The 21975-nt window shown below is 36.8% G+C and overlaps 1 protein-coding gene across 1 annotated transcript in view; it reads right to left on the bottom strand.

Annotated features, from left to right (window-relative positions):
• The window catches only part of MSH3 (mutS homolog 3), a 191455-nt gene that overhangs the window by 63396 nt on the left and 106084 nt on the right, over positions 1-21975 (bottom strand). The window contains exons 16-18 of the mRNA XM_068980294.1: positions 13899-13963; positions 10909-11025; positions 3573-3680 (exon numbers count right to left, since the gene is read on the bottom strand). Of these exons, the coding sequence (XP_068836395.1) occupies positions 3573-3680; positions 10909-11025; positions 13899-13963 (290 nt within the window). The remainder of the gene's footprint in view (positions 1-3572; positions 3681-10908; positions 11026-13898; positions 13964-21975) is intronic.

The following is a 21975-nucleotide window of genomic DNA, read 5'->3' as shown; positions in this document are numbered from 1 at the left end:
GTCTTGTTTTGCTGACTGTATGAGAGCTTCTCCAATCTGATTTCACTATTGACCATCTGGTGACGTCCAGGTGTAGAGTCTTGTCTTGTGTTGTTGGAAAAGGGTGTCTGCTATGTCTAGTGTGTTTTCTTGGCAAAATTCTGTTAGTCTTTGCCCTGCTTTATTTTGTGCTCCAAGGCCAAAACATACCCTTACCTATTAGTAAATTTGGTATTATCAAACTTTCTAATTTTAACAGTGTGATCTCATTGTTTAAATATGCACTCACTGCTTCATACGGTTGACGTCTTTTCATCAATTTCTTGACCCCTTTTCTTTTTCATCTTAATGTCCTATCAGTGATCTCGAGTTTTTAGACTCAGACCTTTCACATATAAGCACATTTCTGAACGTACTCATAACACCAAGAAATAATACTTTCCTGAATATTGAATTCTTCTTAAATACATCTGACTAACAAAACCCTGAGCGTATACATTCACATCTCTAAAACAAAGTTACTAAAGTATCTTCCAAGTAAATGATTTGAAATCACCTTTTGAAAAGGGACATTTAAAGTTACAAGAAAATGACACTTTTTAAATTTTAGAGTATAATTTTAAAACAGAATTTTTATCTATATAGGTTCCAAATATACTGTAAAGAAAAAATGATGAAACCAACTTTAAGTTGTATCAGTTTTAAAATTCTAAGTGCTCTGCCAAGTGAAATCAACATATCATATTCATGACACTGATATGACTTCCCAGGAAGGTTTTCACTTTAAAACAAAAATCTGAGTGATTTGTTCTGCTCTAAAATCTACACTGACTTACTCTGTTGCCTTCAAAACTACATAATGACAACACTTTCTGGTACAGTATGAAGCAAATGATTATTCAGAGACCTGAGAAGATTTATTAGGACAGGACAGTGATAGTAGAACAATATGAAATGTTGATAGCATTTAGTGGCACTGAAGAGAAAGAACCAAGAAAATCTGGATGCTGCCTGAAAAGAATGAAACACTAACCTTAAACAAATTTACCTATTTTATTTTATATTTTTAAAAATGCATTATTCTCCTTTAAATGAGCCAGAGAAACAGAACAACAGTCTATATTAGTAAAAATGTACAATGTCCAGAAGGCAAATTGGATACAAAGACCTGGAATAAGAACTTCTGTATAACAATTTAGAATATAGTGAATAAAATGTCCTAATAACATTTAGAAAGACGACTGTAATTATGAAGCTAATGATCAACTTGAACTAACTGCAATAACTCAAATGCCTAAAAATCTTTAAACAAGCTGGAAATCTAAGGGAAAAGAGCATAAACTTCAGATTATTTAGATACTAGTTTTAAATGCATTTTAGAAAAAAGCTTCCTATTTCATGGCTATTTACTCAATTTTATGGCTGCCAAAAAAAAAAAAAAAGAGAGAGAGAGAGACTGATTGTATTACTTAAAGATGATGGCACAATTCTCATTTAAAATTTTTCAGGTGAAATTTTCTTACTATAAAATATATAGTATCCAATTTGGAAAGTATTTTAGCATGTGACATTTCCTGACACTGTGTTACTGACAGAAGATGCGGTTTAGAACAATCCTACTGAGGACAAATAAAAGGCTGGATAAAGTATAGAAAACTTGTACTTCACCTGAAGTATACTACTTGAAGCCACCTGACAACTAACAAGACAACAAGGAATTACCAGGCCAGGACCCGGGGTAGGACCGAGGATAGAGGGCCAGGGAGGGTGTTTGCTGATTTCTGCTGCTTTCTGAGGGGATGCTGAGCACTATAAACAGCTTTAATCTGGATTGAGACACCAAAAGACTGCACACCAGGTAGAACACTGGATCTGAAGTGAGAACTGCAGGCTTTGAATCTTTGAACTTTTGAATCTTTAATCCTTTGAATTTCTGAACCTTCTCAAGCTCTGATGTGGACTAAGTAATGCCAGAACAACATTAGTGTCTTAAGATGTGACCCTTTCGGAGAAACATACATCAAATTATTTATACAAATGACTTTGCAAATATAATGCCCAGAAGATAATCAAAATAAGCAGGCATTCAAAGAGATGCATGAATGAAAATGAACAGAAACAACAGACAATAGAAAGAGACCCACAAGGACCACAGACATATGAATCATCAGACACAGACTTTGAGATAATTACGCTTACCACATTCAAAAACACAGAAAAGATTGTGAACTGATGGAAAACCAAAAGTGATTTTTAAAAAAATAAATAATGATAGGTATGAAAGATACTAACAACCCATAAGCTCAGATGTTTTTATTATAGGCAAAAAAATTTTACAATACTTAATTCTTTCTGATGTTTGAATAAACATCAGGGAGTAACTATCACTGTTTATTAAGTATTTATCATCTGCCCGGTTCTTCTTAGAATTTCATAAAGTCTTTACCTCATTTAATTTGTACAACAGTTCTAAGGGCTAGATATTATTTTGTGAAGAATATGAAGAAACTGAGGAGCACAGAGGTTATGAAACTTAGTTTAAGATTAGTGGTTAAAATAACCAGGCTGGTGATCAAACCTATGCCGCTGGGAGGTGATTAGGTCTTAAGGGCAGAGCCCTCAGGAATAGGCTACTACTCTTATATAGAGACCCCAGAGAGCCCCCAAAAGGGCTTCACAGAGAGCCCCCAATGCAGAACTGCAGCCTAGGGGAGTTGCTGGAATGAGCCCAGGCACAGAACGCCAAGCAGAAGTGGGGCCACCTCAGAAGCAGAGCTTGGCCACGGAACGAACCACTGCGGGGACTGGGCAGCCTGGAGCCTTAGGGGCCTAACCCCTGCCCAGCAAAGCTATGGGAACAGGATTACTACCCCCTCGGGCCTGGAAAGCAGGACCTCTGTGCCCCAGTGGGCCTGGAAGGCAGGGCACTGAGCCAAAGCTTTAGCTTAAGATTTAGTCTTAAGGAAGAGCAATTTGAGAGCAACTGAGTGGAATTTGCCTTAAAATGAATCATACCTTAAGTCTCCCCCATATCTGATTTAGATGATGTTTAAATAAGACTTTTATAATTACAAAGTTAAACATATCATAAGTGTTCAAGTGAATGCTAACAAATGAAAGGATTGCTCCTCTATAAAAAATGTCACCCACATAAACCTAAAAATTGAAATATGTAACATTTCCCTCTAGTTATAGTCATCATCTGCTTTCATTATACTCAATGGTAGAGCAAGAAAGGAATTTCTTAATTTTAAATCAAGCTATATGTGTATGACATTCAGCTTTACCAAGAGTTCAACATATTTGAGTAATTTTAATACTTTATAATGAAAGTGAAAGTCACTCAGTCAGGTCTGACTCTCTGCAACCCCACAGACTATACAGTCCATGGAATTCTCCAGGCCAGAATACTGGAGTGGGTACCATTCCCTTCTCCAGGGGATCTACCCAACCCAGAGATCAAACACAGGTATCCCACATAGCAGGCAGATTCTTTACCAGCTGAGCCACCAAGGAACACTAAATTAATTGAAAAATTCTATCTGTTCTAAAGCACTGAAAAGAGCTGAGGTAAACAAAACAAAACACATTACCTGCAATAAACTCCTTGCTTAGCGACCTTGGCCAGGGAGAAAATGCAGTCAATCGTTGCTAGGTGATGGACTGCTTTACACAAGGTGTGATAATGTTCACTGAAATTCCTACAGAAGCAACAACAACAACAAAAAGGTGAGCAAATTGATTTCTTAGATCTATAAAAACTGTACAATAAGTAATCAGTTTGGTAGCTATGATGAGCATAAATAAATAACTAGGCACACAGCTAGCAGTTAAGAAAAGTGGAAATTACATTGAACTATTTTCTGTTTAATAACTTGATTTCTGAGACTTTATTTGGAAAAAGAAAAAATATATATATTTTAAAAGTTTCTTTACAAAGACATCTACTATTAATACCATATTGCACATTTCATCTGACCATTACCGTGAACTCAGACCTAATTAAAACTAATGTAGAGATTATTTTCATTTAACTTAAATGACATCACGAACTACCCAAATGGATCAGCTTCCCTTTGCACATATCCTTCACAGCATTGTCCAAACTAGGAAAACAGTTTCAATATCTTCTCCTAAAATTTACTGGAAGTGTCTCAATGGTAGAGCTCATCAGGTCCACCTGATTTATCTAACATCTAATGATAGAGTTGGCACTGCAATAAATTTTTTGAAGGCAAGCAAGAAGAAAGGTCCTTTTTTTAGTGATCTTCAGCTTTCTTATTAATAATTCATATAAAAATTAAATATTAGACTTTTTTAAAAGGTCACTTTAAATCTTTGGCTAATTAGGTAGCTGGTGATCTAAAAGTTTAAAAGACTTGCATTGAAAGACTTATGCTAAAAGAAACATACGCTGTATGTAGGGGTTTTCCTTTCCTTTTTTGCTTAGATACTTTCATTATCTCTTATCACAGGAGTTCCTCATAACCTGCTAAAGATGATCCTCTCCAAAAGAGATGAGTATTATACTGAATACAAATCTTAAAAAATATTTCTCTATTTAATACTGTGAGTTTCAGAAACTAAGAGATTTAGTCTGTTTGCTTCTTAAATCCAAGTGTTTTTAGAGTGCTTCCTATTAGAAAAGGATATCCAGATTAAGCTACTATGTGATCAGTTATTCAATATTATTACCATTGTACTGGTTTTCTAGAACCCATAATTTCTGACTTTTTATTAATATTAAAATAAGATATTCTATGTAAATGACTTTTCCAGATACTAGAACATTTTAAATATTCAGTTTTAATTCTAACTATTCGTGAATTACAGGGTATATTTACAGTATAGTTTAAACTTCTTTGTCTGAGTAGATACAGCACTTGTTCAGTTGCTAAGCTGTATCCAACTCTGAGATGCCACGGACTGCAGCATGCCAGGCTTCCCTGTCCTTTCACTATCTCCCTGAGTTTGCTCAAACTCCTGTCCAACCATCTCACCCTCTGTCATCCCTTCCCCTGCCCTCAATCTTTCCCAGCATCAAGGCCTTTTCAAATGGGGCAGCTCTTTGCATCAGGCAGCCAAAGTATTGGAGCTTCAGCTTCAGCATCAGTCCTTCCAGTGAATATTCAGGGTTGATTTCCTCTAAGACTGACTGGTTTGATCTCCTTGCTGTCCAAAGGACTCAAGAGTCTTCTCTAGCACCACAGTTCAAAACCGTCAATTCTTCAGTGCTCAGCCCTCTTTATGGTCCGCTTCTCACATCCATACATGACTACTGGAAAAACCATAGCTTTGACTAGATGGACCTTTGTCAGCAAATTGAGAACCTCATAAACAAGGAGAGCATAATGAATATAATTTACCTATTTCCCCCAAATTAAAGTTACTCAGAAGGACTACATGGTTACCACTAACAATGTTAAGAGTCTGTGCAAAATACCAAACACAAAGGAGACTGGATCCTGACATTAAACAGGAGCACTCAGCTGCCACCTTAAAAATGATTCTTAGTTTTGAAGATGCCATGTGCTGTATGGACATAATGCTCCTGAGGGCGCCCTGTCATTTCTAGCCTAGCTGCAATTTTAGATCTGACCACTCATCTACCCCTTGGACTGTGGCTGATTCTGTCCCTATTTTAAATACTTTTTATTTTTTCCTATTCTAATTACTAATCTATCTGGTCTTCCTATCCTGGCACTCTCTCTTTTGTCAGAAAGCAGCCATATTTGATATTTCTGCTCTTGCCTCTCTGGATCTGAGTGTTCAATATATCTGTGGCACTACAGTAAACAAAATTAAAAAACAGCCGATTTTTTCTTATCCCCACTCCTTCCTTCTCAGGTCCTGTCCAGGCCACTAATTTGTCACTACCCAACAGCCTTAGGTTGAGGATAACTATCCCTGATGATCTAACTTCCAGGATTGAAATGAGTAACTTAACTCTTGGTCAGTACCAGTTCAGCTTAGCAACAACAAAAAAGGCAGGAGAGAGAAGGTAAATTATTTAGCTGTGGACAACAATGTTCCTTTTCATGTCAACTGTATAAATAAGGCATGTGAAAAAAAATTTTAAGCTATCATAAACCTTAAACATCACCATCACAACTCTTACAAAGCCTTGCTTGACTTCTTGGTCTTTGTCTATTTGTTATTCTTGATCAAATTTCAAAGAGATCATTTTAGAAAAATGACAGGCTGAAAAATGGACAATTCAGGTAACAATCCAATAGACCTGGGTTTATGTCATAACAACATACAACTTTACCAGTAAGCCACCAAAAACAACTTCAACTAATCACTGTGATTTAATCTCAAAAGGTATTGCTGGGTCCACGGGAAGAAGATTAAAGACACTGGGCTTCTAAAGTTATTATGACAGTTTACCATCCGATGTGATTCAATAATATTTGAAGTTAATTAAAAAGGAGAATATTTTATTTTCTATTTGCAAATGTATTTCTAAAATCCTTGAACAACTGTATGAGATGTAATTTTATTCAACTGAATAATATTCAATAATCTTATTATTAAAGATTTTTCAATTGAGATTATTCAATATCGAGAGCCCATTTTTTAGAACATGAAAGAAGAGACACTGTTTTTTGAGAGAGGGTTCCATTCACAGACTTTCTTACAGCCTTGATTTCTTGCAATATTTTAATATAAAGTAATATAACTAATGGACAACTGTTAGTATCTCAGTAAGAGACAAAAACACTTGTATAGCTGGTATTCAGTCCTCTGGTGTCAGATTCAATGAGGTTAATCATTTTTGAAATGACATTATATTCACACCATCTGGCACTTCAATAAATAGTATGTCTAACAATCACTGCTATTCTCAAGTGGGGGTCTAGCTGCAAATGTTGTAGCTAAATTTCAGCCAATATTCTTTAGATAAAAAAATTTATATTTTTCTATTTGAAAGTACTATATGTATATTACAGAAACTTTTGATATCATGGATCTGCAAAGTACATTAAACTTCCAGTAATCTCACCCTCCAGAATTAATGTTAATATTTGAAGTTATTTATATATATATGGTCAATAAGCATATTAATAATAGCATATATATTCAATATAATATAAATATAATATAATATATTAATATATTATATATTATATAATATTCATATATAATACATTTAATATATTATATTAGTATTATATAATATTCAATATAATATTAAAATACAAAAATGTGTATGCTGTGCATGTATGTGAATTTACACATACAGAACTGGCATCACATTTTTAATACTTTTCATCCTTTTTTTACTTAGCAATATATTATATCATATTATTCTGTGATGTTTTATTTAATGCTAGCTTACTCTCAGCAGCTCCCAACTCCAGCCAAGCCACAGTATGATGAGAGCAGGATTCTCCTGGGTTAATGGGGTAGAAGGGCCCAGGCAGAGGGCTGACACAGTAAGAATGGTGGGGTGTGAGAAGAGGATAGGAGAGGAAGGGGCAAATCAAAGAGATGTTTCAAAGAGAAAAAAGACAAACAGGAATTTGATAATAGATAAAGGCGAAAAAAGGAATAAAGAATCAGGATAGTGCCAAAATCTTTACCCTGGGAGATCTGAACTTTCTCTACTCTAGAACCAGGAAAGAACATAACCTAGACCTATAAAATCACATACACTATGCAGACAGTGAAGATGAACAATCTCATTGAATCCTAGAACCCTAGAATACAGTCCTTGAAGCTTGAAAGGGAAAACATCAGTCCACTTTTCATGTTCTTAGTGATATCACTAAGGGGAAAGTCAGGAAAACAAAAACTCAAAAGAGCCCTGAAAATCCTTAGCAAGAGTAATTGAAAGTAAGTTGGAAAAGGAAGTCAGTAGACCAAATTTCTATCCCCGGATTCAAGACTCAGAGTCAAGATAATCTCAAAAGATTCGGGGTAAGTGTACTGAAATCTCTTTCTGATCCTGTAATCCAAAACTCCTCTGGGCAACAAGAGATAGTACCAACCTACCACCTTTTAAAAACTGTCACATAATATCTTTTTTGTTCCTCCTTTTTCACTTGTCAGAGTTGTTACTTTAAATGGAAAAAAGTTCCCTGAAGACTACACTGAATATACTGTTTAAATTTTTAAAGAGCAAGACTGAGAGATTTCCCAGTGATGCCCATGGATTGATTCACCATAGCCAGGCTCTACAGCCTGACAGTATAGGTCACATGCCCTACCACCACACGCCCTGAGTTGAATCTGGGTTACAGTCTTATTGTGGACAACTTAATTTTAATTTCTGTCGCTCACCTTACTCATTTGTAAATTGGGGATGATAATAATATTTCACTCTTAGGGCTCTTATGAAACAAAATGAGCTAATAAACAAAGTGCTTAGGTGACTGGCGGTCTGGAGCTGACTTCTATGGACTCATGAAAGTCAACTGTGTGCACATCTCTTTTCAATCGAGGCCAGCAGGAGCTTGTAATCAGTCCTGGATGGTGTAGTGACACCAGAGAAATCAAACACACACTACTGCTCTCCAGAGAGCTGGCTATTCACCATTTATCAGAACACCACCAACTTAAAACTATTACGAGGAACATGTGACTGCTAATAAATCCAGAATGAGAGATTCTTTGAGACAATGGCATGGATGCCTCCCCTCTAAATTTCATAATATAAAGGTAGAGCGCTATTCTAGATTAAAATATATTAATAAAACTTAATAGACAAAATGCAACATGTGAAAGGTTTTTTTTTTAATATGGGAGGAGGGGAAATCACAGTCATGGAGAAAAGACTTGTGGTTGCCGAGGAGGAGGGGGCTGAGGGAGGGAAGGACTGGGAGTTTAGGATTAGCAGATGCAAACTAATACATATAGATGAGTAAGCAACAAGGTCCTAGCGTATAGCACAGGGAAATGTGCTCAATATCCTATGACAAACCACAATGGAAAAGAATATAAAAAAGGAATGTCTATATGTATATAACTGGGTTACTGTGCTATATACAGCAGAGTCTGGCATAACTCTGTACATCAATTGTAAATCAATCAATTTCAATAAAAAATAAAAACAATAAAAATATGGGGAGAAGAGGAATTGAGACAATTTAATATTTAACTTAGTAGCTGCAGTCCATGGGTTGCAAAGACTAAGACACGACTGGGTAACTGAACAACAACAATTAAAGTTTCTTAGGTATAATAGTGGTAGCAAAATTATATAGCAAAATGTCCTTATTTTTAGAAAACGTATGCTTAAGTATTTAGGGGCAAAGTGTTATAATGTCTAAAACTTACTTTAAAATGTTTCAGAAAAAAAAAAGTGTGAAGGAGATATAAAACAAATGTAGTAAAATCTTAACACTTTAAATAAACCTAGGTAACGAACACAGACCACCTGACCTGCCTCTTGAGAAACCTATATGCAGGTCAGGAAGCAACAGTTAGAACTGGACATGGAACAACAGACTGGTTCCAAATAGGAAAAAGAGTACGTCAAGGCTATATATTGTCACCCTGCTTATTAAACTTATATGCAGAGTACATCAAGAGAAACACTGGGCTGGAAAAAGCACAAGCTGGAATCAAGACTGCCAGGAGAAATATCAAAAACTTTCTGATATGCAGATGACACCACCGTTATGGCAGAAAGTGAAGAGGAACTAAAAAGCCTCTTGATGAAAGTGAAAGAGGGGAGTGAAAAAGTTGGCTTAAAGCTCAACATTCAGAAAACGAAGATCATGGCATCTGGTCCCATCACTTCATGGGAAATAGATGGGGAAACAGTGGAAACAGTGTCAGACTTTATTTTTTGGGGCTCCAAAATCACTGCAGACGGTGACTGCAGCCATGAAATTAAAAGACGCTTACTCCTTGGAAAGCAAGTTATGACCAACCTAGAAAGCATATTCAAAAGCAGAGACATTACTTTGTCAACAAAGGTCCATCTAGTCAAGGCTATGGTTTTTCCAGTGGTCATGGATGGATGTGAGAGTTGGACTACGAAGAAAGCTGAGTGCCAAAGAATCGATGCTTTTGAATTGTAGTGGTGGAGAAGACTCTTGAGAGTCCCTTGGACTGCAAGGAGATCCAACCAGTCCATTCTAAAGGAGATCAGTCCTGGATGTTCATTGGAAGGACTGATGTTGAAGCTGAAACTCCAATACTTTGGCTACCTGATGCGAAGAGCTGACTCATTGGAAAAGACCTTGATGCTGGGAGGGATTGGAGGCAGGAGGAGAAGGGGCGACAGAGGATGAGATGGCTGGATGGCATCACCAACTCAATGGACATGAGTCTGAGTGAACTCCAGGAGTTGGTGATGGGCAGGGAGGCCTGGCTTGCTGTGATTCATGGAGTCACAAAGAGTCGGACATGACTGAGCAACTGAACTGAACTGAACTGATAAGAGTACAGAGATCACCATTTCAACTTCCCACAGATTTGAATTTTTTCAAGATACAAAGTAGGGGGAAATAGGTAAAGGATGCAAAAATATAAGAAAAAAATTAAACGGAGATAGTGGGTTGGCCAAAAAGATCGTTTGAGTTTTCCTGGAACAACGTACAGACTTTGTGTCCTGTAACAACAAACTTTTTGGCCAATGCAATAAAACAACTAACCCATACTTGTCCAACTCTGAAAATGTTAAGCCTTTATACAAGAAAAGTAAACAAAATCCAAGGTAGAATTTCAAAGTGACATTAATAAACATCTTTAGCAACAAAATGTTAGTACAGTAATAAAAAGTATATTTGGTCTCTTACCAAAGACTAAGATGAGTTTGCATTTCAATAGATTAAAAATAAAATCAGAGAACACATGTACTCAACTATTTTATGGCAGGTCACAAGCAGTAATCTCTACTTTTCTTTTTGGTGGAAAGATTTTCCGGTCTATTTCTCATAGCAAAAAGTCAGATTACATTTTTCATTGTAAACTCACTCTAGAAAAGTAAGCCATTCAGCACTGCAGTCAAGGACTAGCTGCTCCCGGAGCTGATTCAGTTGTCTGTAATTTTCTACAATAAAAGGAGAGTGAAAGCGGCTCACAGCTTTTGTGCTAGAAAAGGAGAAAAAACATAAATAGAAAATCAAGGTTACTAAGAAGTCAGTAATGCCATCACTTCAGAAAATTAAAGTAGTTATTTACTATTCTCTGATGAACCTTGAAAGTAAATAGCTGTAAATAGAGAACATTCTTTAATTATGATCCTAAACCTTATTGATTCCAAAGATCTTTATTGTAAATAAAGTATTTGAAGTTCAGAGTACTTTGTTAGGAAGCTTTTAAAATTCAAGTTATATCCATATGGCAAAAATCAAAGTTTAGAATTTCTGTTTCATAAATAAAGAGGTTTTTTCTGTAAATTATACAAAATGAAAATCTTTGGTTTAAAAAAAAAAAGATCAGAAGCAAATATAACAAATTTAAGTCCTAACAAATCAAATAGTTGGATATATTGGTGAAGGTCATATCATTTTTTATATTTTATACTTTTCTATATGATTAAAGTATTTCAATTTTAAAAAAAGCATTACAATGAACAGCAATGCATTAATTCAGGAGGCAGTCAAAGAAGGGTTCATGATCCAACAGCAGATTCACAGTGACCCTGGATGGGAAGAAATATCATGTAGTCCTCTTCTGAGCTTGCAAACTCTGCTTCCTCATCAAGAAGCTACAGAGCACAGTGGTGGATGCTATGGGTCCCCAGTCAGAGAATCCACAGTAAGATTCCAACTCTGTCACTTACTCACTATCTATGTGACTCTGGGCCAATAAAACTGATTTTGTCTAAACTAAAAACTTTCCTCACCTATCAAATGAGGATAACAATAGTATCTACCTCATGAAAAGTGAAAATGTTACTTGCGCAGTCATGTCCAATCTTCCCATGGACTGTAGCCCACCAGGCTTCTCTGTCCATAGAATTCTTCAGGCAAGAATACTAGAGTGGGTAGCCATTCCCTTCTCCAGAGGATCCTCCCGACCCAGGGACTGAACCAGGATCTCCTCCACTGCAGGCAGATTCTTTACCATTTGAGTCACCAGGGAAGCCCGTAGGTACTGTTGGGAGGATCAGATAGTGCTCAGCAGAGTAATTATGTCACTAGTACTCAATGATTTCCTAAAGGAAATCAATCCTGAATATTCACTGGACAGACTGATGCTGAAGCTCCAACACTCTGGACATCTGATGCAAAGAACTGACTCATTAGAAAAGATCCTGATGCTGGGAAAGACTGAAGGCAGGAGGAGAAGGGGATGACAGAGGATGAGATGGTTGCATGGCATCACCAACTCGATGGACATGAGTTTGAGCTACTTCTGCCAGTTGGTGATGGACAGGGAAGCCTGGTGAGCTACAGTTCATGGGGTCGCAAAGAGTCAGGCACAACTGAGCAAATGAACTGAACTGAACTCAATGTTAGGAGCCATTCCACTGTGGTAGTGATTACTGCTTATTGATGCTATTACTATGATGGAAACTTTAAGAAGAAAAGGTCAAGGTTGAGTGATGACAGAGTGTACTCTGATCTCTGCACACTCACTCCTGTTAACACATGGTCACAATTATCTTTAATTTGGCAAGTTACTGAAAATGAGCCTTTTGCATTCAAAATCTGCCTAGTGATATTTTAACTTACTCTTGTCAAGGCTCTGGTGGCTAAACAGATAAAAAATACCTTCCCAACCACATTTATTCATTTGATTTATATCACTGAAATGTTGAAAAGACACTGGTATTGATTTATGCCTTGCTTGCTTTTGAAGTATGTTATCTAGATTTCTATGCAAACATATTAATCATAGCTTTTTCTTCTGACAAAACTCATTTAGTGTGACTTTTCAGTGGTTGTTCTAGACAGATTAACATGATTTCTAGTAATTTCTCTTCATAAAGTGTATTACCATTCATTAGCTGTAGTATAGGACAAAAATTGATAAAGGAAAGAATGGCTGCCAAAGAAGAAAACATTCCCTATAATCAACAACATCTGAAGCTCAATTACAGCTTCTGATTAAAAAAAAAGATGGTATTAGAGCTAAAGAAACCCATGACTATGCTTTCAGGATCCTTTGATAGTGGCCATGGATAACAGGATTTTTTATTAAAATAATAAATTAATAATCATTCACACATCATGTCAAAATCATGTCAAAATTTCCTTCCACTCTTAACATAGCATTCCTTCATACCATCACCAGCTACTAGTCCCTATTCTACTATCTTAGGAAAATGTAACATTTTCATCTCAAGTTGACACAAACATACCAACAGTAGTAATAAATATTTCAGAAACAGTACCACACACAAGAGGAAATAAATTTCTCTAAAACCACTTCTTTAATGAGTCACCTCTTGAGGATTAATGCCTAACCAAGAAGAAAAGGCAGGGTTTCATGTGGTTCTCTAATTTTGTTTCTGATTATTTTCATGAATTCAAGACATAACTTTTAAAAACAACATGTAAAGAACTAGTATAACTATGTGCCATGGAAAGCATTAAGAATAAAGAAAGGCAGAGCTCATTGAGGCAGAAAATGAAATGTCAGCTTCTTAAAAGAAATGTCAGGTATAGCATTCATCAAGAAGTTCAAGCAACCAAATTAATCTTAAAATTGAAGGTTCTGCAACTTTCTCTTTTCATGTGTTTAAAGTGTACTCTGAAGTATAAGGATAAAGTAGTAATTCACAAAACAAGAAAACAAATATATACAAATAAGATACCTTTTGGACAAAATGTTTAAAAATCAATGATTAAAAGAGTTTAAGATAATTATTTCTCTAATTAAAAGTTCCACAAGGAAACTGAAGGGCAAGAACTGCTTTTAATGTCAAGGATGTGCTTTTAACAGTCCAGAAGCATGAAGGTAATTTATTATTATAATCTACATGAATAATAAAAAACATGTATTTTTAAACTTACCTTCCAACCTTAACCCAATCAGTTGGTATACAAGATACAGCAGAATTCTTTACTTCAATCATAAACTAAAATAAATACAAATAAATGTTATATATTTAAAAGATTAGCCATTATATTTTTAAATCTTCCACAAAACTGTGCTGTGATAGTCTAGCAAATATCATTCTAAACATTCAAAATAAATCTAGCAGTGTTATTGGGAGAGTTCATATATGTCTGTACAACCATTATTAATAATTACGGTTTCAACACTCAGGAAAAAGTACAATTTGTACTGAGCAAAAAGGTTGTAATAAAAAATATAACCTGATGATTTAATACCTGCAACACTGTTATGTTCATACTACAAATGATGATTTTTCCTTAATGACCTTTTTCATTCATTTCATTAATTAGTAGCATTTATCTTAAGAATTCTATGACTCAGTAATAAGACTGAACCTATAAATACATAAAATTTTAGAATATTTTATTATTAGACATTATATCAGTTTGAGATATGGCCAATCCCTTAATCTGAACAGAACAGGATTTATTATAATAGCGTTTATCCAAGAAACCTAAGTCCTTAAAAAGTATCATCACACAAAGCACTTAACCCCTTAGCAATTAAGGAAGGAAGAGATTTCTTCACATGAGTATTTTCTTTAAGTTTTCATTTATATGAACTATTACAGATCCAACTGTACTCTACAGGCTTTTCTGAAATCAGCCAGGAAGTAAATGAAATCACTACTTCTATCACATCTTCCATTTTTCACATAAACTATATATCATCTCCTCTTCCTGCTCACATTTCTGTATTATTACAGTGAAATTTAATGTTTCATTTAAATAAAAATACACCTATTTTGTATGGGATGGGACCCAGAAATTCTGTAGTTGCCATTAATTTTGAGATGACTACAGGAATTTTGTCACGTTTTTTACAACATTGAGGTATTTATAACATGCATATTATTACTAGTACCAGCCTGGCTTTTGAGTTTACTTTTCTGTTAATAGAAACACTTTAGCTTTTATATTCATTATAATTGGAATCAATGGTTAAGAATCTTTATTCTTAGCAATGATTTTGCAACTAATGATGTCCTCTTGTATAGAGGAAATTAATACAATTTCAGATCTGACATATCCAGTTAAAGAAAAGAATTTTAAAAATTCTCTCCGTTGGCTAAAAAAAAAGTAACTGGGGGAAAAAAAAAAACAAAATAAATATCTCTAATGAGAAAGATAAAGTCTCTCTAAGAGAATGCTAAAAAATATTCTGCTTAAATATTTGGAAATCTTCTATGAGAAAACACATTGGTGTTTTTTTTTTTTTTTTTTTGTACAGATTGCTTTTATTTTTTTTTTTTTTATTAAATTTTAAAATCTTTAATTCTTACATGTGTTCCCAAACATGAAACCCCCTCCCACCTCCCTCCCCATAACATCTCTGTGGGTGATCCCCATGCACCAGCCCCAATCATGCTGTATCCTGCGTCAGACATAGACTGTTTTTATACAGTAATTGTGAGAGGAGATAAGCCAAAGGCAAACGGCAAAATTCAGGACCACAGTAGACCACTAACATTTGGGAATAATACATATAACACAGCTCCAGAGAAATTACTGCCTAAATGATAGTGGAAATTTTGAAAAGAAGCTAAAACTGCCTCAATGAGGTCTCTGGGCAGCCAGCTAGAATAGTATACTTAAGTTATGCAGCATAACTATGCAGCTTGGCAGCTCTGAATTCAAATCCATGCCCTAGAGGGCAGACATACTGAAACCATACTCACAGAAAACTAGTCAATCTAATCACACTAGGACCACAGCCTTGTCTAACTCAATGAACCTAAGTCATGCCGCGGGGCAACCCAAGATGGGTGGGTCATGGTGGAAAGGTCTGACAGAATGTGGTCCACTGGAGAAGGGAATGGCAAACCACTTCAGTATTCTTACCTTGAGAACCCCATGAACAGTATGAAAAGGCAAAATGATGGGATACTGAAAGAGGAACTCCCCAGGTCAGTAGGTGCCCAGTATGCTACTGGAGATCAGCAGAGAAATAACTCCAGAAAGAATGAAGGGATGGAGCCAAAGCAAAAACAATACCCAGTGATGGATGTGACTGGTGATAGAAGCAAGATCCGATGCTGTAAAGAGCAATATTGCATAGGAACCTGGAATGTCAGATCCATGAATCAAGGCAAATCGGAAGTGGTCAAACAAGAGATGGAAAGAGTGAACGTAAACATTCTAGGAATCAGCAAACTAAAATAGACTGGAATGGGTGAATTTAACTCAGATGACCATTACATCTACTACTGCGGGCAGGAATCCCTCAGAAGAAATGGAGTAGCCATCATAGTCAACAAAACAGTCTGAAAAGCAGTACTTGGATGCAATCTCAAAAACAACAGAATGATCTCTGTTCGTTTCCAAGGCAAACCATTCAATATCACAGTAATCCAAGTCTATGCCCTGACCAGTAACGCTGAAGAAGCTGAAGTCGAACAGTTCTATGAAGACCTACAAGACCTTTTAGAACTAACACCCAAAAAAGATGTCCTTTTCATTGTATGGGACTGGAATGCAAAAGTAGGAACTCAAGAAACAGCTGGAGTAACAGGCAAATTTGGCCTTGGAATGCGGAATGAAGAAGGGCAAAGACTAATAGAGTTTTGCCAAGAAAATGCACTGGTCATAGCAAACACCCTCTTCCAACAACACAAGAGAAGACTTTACACCAGGACATTACCAGATGGTCAACACCAAAATCAGATTGATTATATTCTTTGCAGCCAAAGATGGAGAAGCTCTATACAGTCAACAAAAACAAGACCAGGAGCTGACTGTGGCTCAGATCATGAACTCCTTATTGCCAAATTCAGACTGAAATTGAAGAAAGTAGGGAAAACCACTAGACCATTCAGGTATGACCTAAATCAAATCCCTTAAGATTATACAGTGGAAGTGAGAAATGGATTTAACGGACTAGATCTGATAGATAGAGTGCCTGATGAACTGTGGAATGAGGTTTGTGACACTGTACAGGAGACAGGGATCAAGATCATCCCCATGGAAAACAAATGCAAAAAAGCAAAATGGCTGTCGGAGGAGGCCTTACAAATAACTGTGACAACAAAGGCAAAAGGCAAAGGAGAAAAGGAAAGATATAAGCATCTGAATGCAGAGTTCCAGAGAATAGCAAAAGAGATAAGAAAGCCTTCTTCAGCGATCAATGCAAAGAAATAGAGGACAAGAACAGAATGGGAAAGACTAGAGATCTCTTCAAGAAAATTAGAGATACCAAGGGAACATTTCATGCAAAGATGGGCACAATAAAGGACAGAAATGGTATGGACCTAACAGAAGAAGAAGATATTAAAAAGAGGTGGCAAGAATGCACAGAAGAACTGTACAAAAAAGATCTGCATGACCCGGATAATCACAATGGTGTGATCACTCACCTAGAGCCAGAAATCCTGGAATGTGAAGTCAAGTGGGCCTTAGAAAGCATCACTATGAACAAAGCTAGTGGAGGTGATGGAATTCCAGTTGAGCTGTTTCAAATCCTGAAAGATGATGCTGTGAAAGTGCTGCACTCAATATGCCAGCAAATTTGGAAAACTCAGCAGTGGCCACAGGACTGGAAGAGGTCAGTTTTCATTCCAATCCCAAAGAAAGGCAATGTCAAAGAATGCTCAAACTACCGCAAAACTGCACTCATCTCACATGCTAGTAAAGTAATGCTTAAAATTCTCCAAGCCAGGCTTCCGTAATACATGAACCATGAACTTCCTGATGTTCAAGCTGGGTTTAGAAAAGGCAGAGGAACTAGAGATCAAATTGCCAACATCCGTTGGGTCACTGAAAAAGCAAGAGAGTTCCAGAAAAACATCTATTTCTGCTTTATTGACTATTCTAAAGCCTTTGACGTAGAAGGCAATGGCACCCCACTCCAGTACTCTTGCCTGGAAAATCCCATGGGTGGAGGAGCCTGGTAGGCTGCAGTCCATGGGGTCGCTAAGGGTTGGACATGACTGAGTGACTTCACTTTTACTTTTCACTTTCTTGCACTGGAGAAGGAAATGGCAACCCACTCTGGTGTTCTTGCCTGGAGAATCCCAGGGATGGGGGAGCCTGGTGGGCTGCCGTCTATGGGGTTGCACAGAGTTGGACATGACTGAAGCTATGCAGAAGAAGAAGAAAGCCTTTGACTGTGTGGATCACAATAAACTGTGGAAAATTCTGAAAGAGATGGGAATACCAGACCACCTGACCTGCCTCTTTAGATATCTGTACGAAGGGCGGGAAGCAACAGTTAGAACTGGACACGGAACAACAGACTGGTTCCAAATAGGAAAAGGAGTACGTCAAGGCTGTATATTGTCACCCTGCTTATTTAACTTATATGCAGAGTACATCATGAGAAACGCTGGACTGGAAGAAACATAAGCTGGAATCAAGACTGCCGGGAGAAATATCAATAACCTCAGATATGCAGATGACACCACCCTTATGGCAGAAAGTGAAGAGGAGCTAAAAAGCCTCTTGATGAAACTGAAAGTGGAGAGTGAAAAAGCTGGCTTAAAGCTCAACATTCAGAAAATGAAGATCATGGCATCCGGTCCCATCACTTCATGGGAAATAGATGGGGAAACAGTGGAAACAGTGGCAGAGTTTATTTTTCTAGGCTCCAAAATCACTGCAGATGGTGACTGCAGCCATAAAATTAAAAGACGCTTACTCCTTGGAAGGAAAGTTATGACCAACCTAGACAGCATATTCAAAAGCAGAGACATTACTTTCCTGACTAAGGTCCATCTAGTCAAGGCTATGGTTTTTCCAGTACTCATGTATGGATGTGAGAGTTGGACTGTGAAGAAAGCTGAGTGCCGAAGAATTGATGCTTTTGAACTGTGGTGTTGGAGAAGACTCTTGAAGGTCCCTTGGACTGCAAGGAGATCCAACCAGTCCATTCTGAAGGAGATCAGCCCTGGGATTTCTTTGGAAGGAATGATGCTAAAGCTGGAACTCCAGTACTTTGGCCACCTCATGTGAAGAGTTGACTCATTGGAAAAGACCCTGATGCTGGGAGGGATTGGGGGCAGGAGGAGAAGGGGACGACAGAGAATGAGATGGCTGGATGGCATTACTGACTCAATGGACGTGAGTCTGAGTTTACTCTGGGAGTTGGTGATGGACAGGGAGGCCTGGCTTGCTGTGATTCATGGGGTCGCAGAGTCGGACATGACTGAGCTACTGAACTGAACTGAATATACATTACTAACCACCACTGGTCACACTCCTTTGGAGCACCCTAGGAACAGTTTAGACCAGGGGTGCTCATCCTTCAGGATCTAATGCCTGATGATCTGAGGTAGAGCTGATGTATTAGTAACAGAAATAAAGTGCACAATAATTGTAATGCACTTGAATCATCCTGAAACCATCACCCACCACCCACTACCCTGGTTCACGGAAAACTGTCTTCAACAAAACAGGTTCCTGGTGCCAAAAAGGTTGGGAACTGCTCATTTAGACCATAACTGTTCAATCTTAAAGTATCCAGGGTCTACTCTAAGGACCACAGCTCCTCAAGCAAGCCATTTACAGAATCAATACTGGATGGAAACCAGTGAGAATCAAGAAAGCCACGTGGACCCCCTGTTTGTTAAACTCCTTGGGTCACTTTCTCAGGGGCTGGTCCTATGTGTCCTCTTGTGCTTCTCCTCAGCATTGTCACCAACTAGCAGTTTTTCTCTGTTCTACCCTAGTTATGGGATAGGAAATTTTCTATTTCTTTTCAATGAACGTTCTAAGGATGAGCAGACAAGTCTTTTGTTTAGAGACTTTACTGCTAAAGGAAACTAACAGAAATTGGAAATTAACATGTATTTCAGAAATTTTAGAGAGTTCTCATAGAAACTTTCCTTGCTCTATGGTTTGTGACTTTGTTTCTTAGATGTTGATGTGAAAAGTATGTCCAAATTCATTCTAACAATCTCTCATATTCTTCTGCTGGGATCCAGTCCTGTCTTGGTTAAACGTCAGATACTGTTACTCAAACTATGGCCCATGGAATCACTGGGCTGGAATCATTGTTAAGTTTGCTGAAATTCTTCATTCATTTCAGAAACTGCTCTCTTTCTCTCCAAGGCCACACTTCACCCATTCCTATTCTCCCCTCTTTCTCACTGTTTCTTAAGAATTCACAAATATTTTTTATTTAGATGCTTTTCATGTCTCAATCGTGCTAAGCAGATATCTGGATATGCTGCATGCTGTGAATTAATAAATTTTTTTCTAAAGATGTTCCAATAATATTTATTTCCTCTTCCTTTAAGAAAACTACTAATCAAAACTGTCCCCAATCTAAGTATCATCCCATGCCTATTCCATATTTGATTCAATCTTGAGATATAATTCTCCCCACACATAAAACATGAGAGACACTATCACAGAAACAATGAACTAGGTAAAGCTATGTAAATTTCTACTTTCATTATTTTCTTTTCAGGATTTTTTTTCTTTCACTATTTTCTAAAACAATACTGTCAGATGAAGGTGTGACAGTCACTCAGTCGTGTCCGATTCTTTGCCACCCCATGGACTGTAGCCTGCCAGGTTCCTCTGTCCATGGGATTCTCCAGGCAAGAATACTGGGGTGGGTTGCCATTCCCTTCTTCAGGAATACTGTCATAGAGTCAGACACAATAATTCCCCATAGGCAATAAGGCTTAGTATTCTCATGAGTACATAAAAACTGGGAACAAAGTGAGAAAAATGAATAGAGCAAAAAGTAACACTGGTTTGACAGTTTATTTTTACTAGCAAACTCACGTACCCCACAGGGCTATTACAACAGGTTTTTTAACATATATTACAAAAGTTATATGTATGGAAATAAGCTTTTAGCTAGAACAGAAGGGTATAAAAGAAGAAGCACATATATATAATACAAGAGTTTTCCCTCCTAGCTCCTTCACTTCTCGGAGGTAATCATATTTGATGAAGTCGGTTCTACTCCTTTAAATATCTCTAAATTTTGTTGATACCTTTAGTACAAATATTTAAACAGAATTTGATTATAACAATGCTGGCTACTTAGAATTTATTTGATGTTTGAATGAACAGCATCACTAATTCCAAAAAAAATGTTATAAAAGTGATTCTATAATGAAGTACTATGGAGAAGGAAACGGTAACCCACTGCAGTTTTCTTACCTGGAAAATTCCATGGATAGAGAAGCCTGACAGGCTATAGTTCATGGGGTTGCAAAGAGTCAGACAAAGCTGAGCACACATTCAATTCGAATGAAGTACTATCAAGACTTTAGAGGTTTAAAAAAAAAATAAGAATCTATCCTTTTGTTAAAAACTAAAAAATTTCCTGTCTCAACCTCATCACCTTAATTTAGTAAAAGTGAAGAATAATTAGATGATTTACCTTCCTTGATAATCTTTTGTAATCCAGTTACTTGATCTCCATGCTGTGCTTTTTCTTAAATGTCAATGCTATACTGTCAATGCTAATCTACTAACCATTATGAATTTTTGATAAGTTTTCCCCATTTTAACTTTAAAACTCCAACTGAATCTAGGGCTGTCTTTCAAAACCTTACATTTTATTTCAATTGGAATAGTACAAGCTCTAAAATGCCTGGATTTTATCAAATGAAATCTATGATGTTGATAATCCCTTGTGTTAACACTGTTTGTGAGCTGAGTGAAATGACAACATGGTATAAAGATCAGGAAGAGGGAGACCTGGGTTGGAAATAAGGTTCTAACGTGGGCAACTTATCTCACTATATTATGTCAAGTCTGAGTTTTCTTTCCTGAAAAACTGGAAAAAATCCTTTTGTGTTGTTACAGGGATTCAGTAACATAAATAAAGCACTTTGCACCATTCTGAACTTTAACAGGTGCACAACAAATGGTAACTATATTGCTATTATTAAATGAATAATACCTGCAGAGTGCTTTATGATTAGAAAGTACTTTCATGCTTTTTAACTCATTTGGTCTTTGTAGTAGTCTCACTTCAGAGGTGACTCTTCCATGGTCACAGAGCATGTAAGCA

The sequence above is a fragment of the Capricornis sumatraensis genome, chromosome 9 (genome assembly GCF_032405125.1).
Source record: "Capricornis sumatraensis isolate serow.1 chromosome 9, serow.2, whole genome shotgun sequence".
Taxonomy (NCBI): Eukaryota; Metazoa; Chordata; class Mammalia; order Artiodactyla; family Bovidae; genus Capricornis; species Capricornis sumatraensis.
Note: the sequence above shows the minus strand (reverse complement) of the source record. Positions and strands in the feature narration are given on the sequence as shown.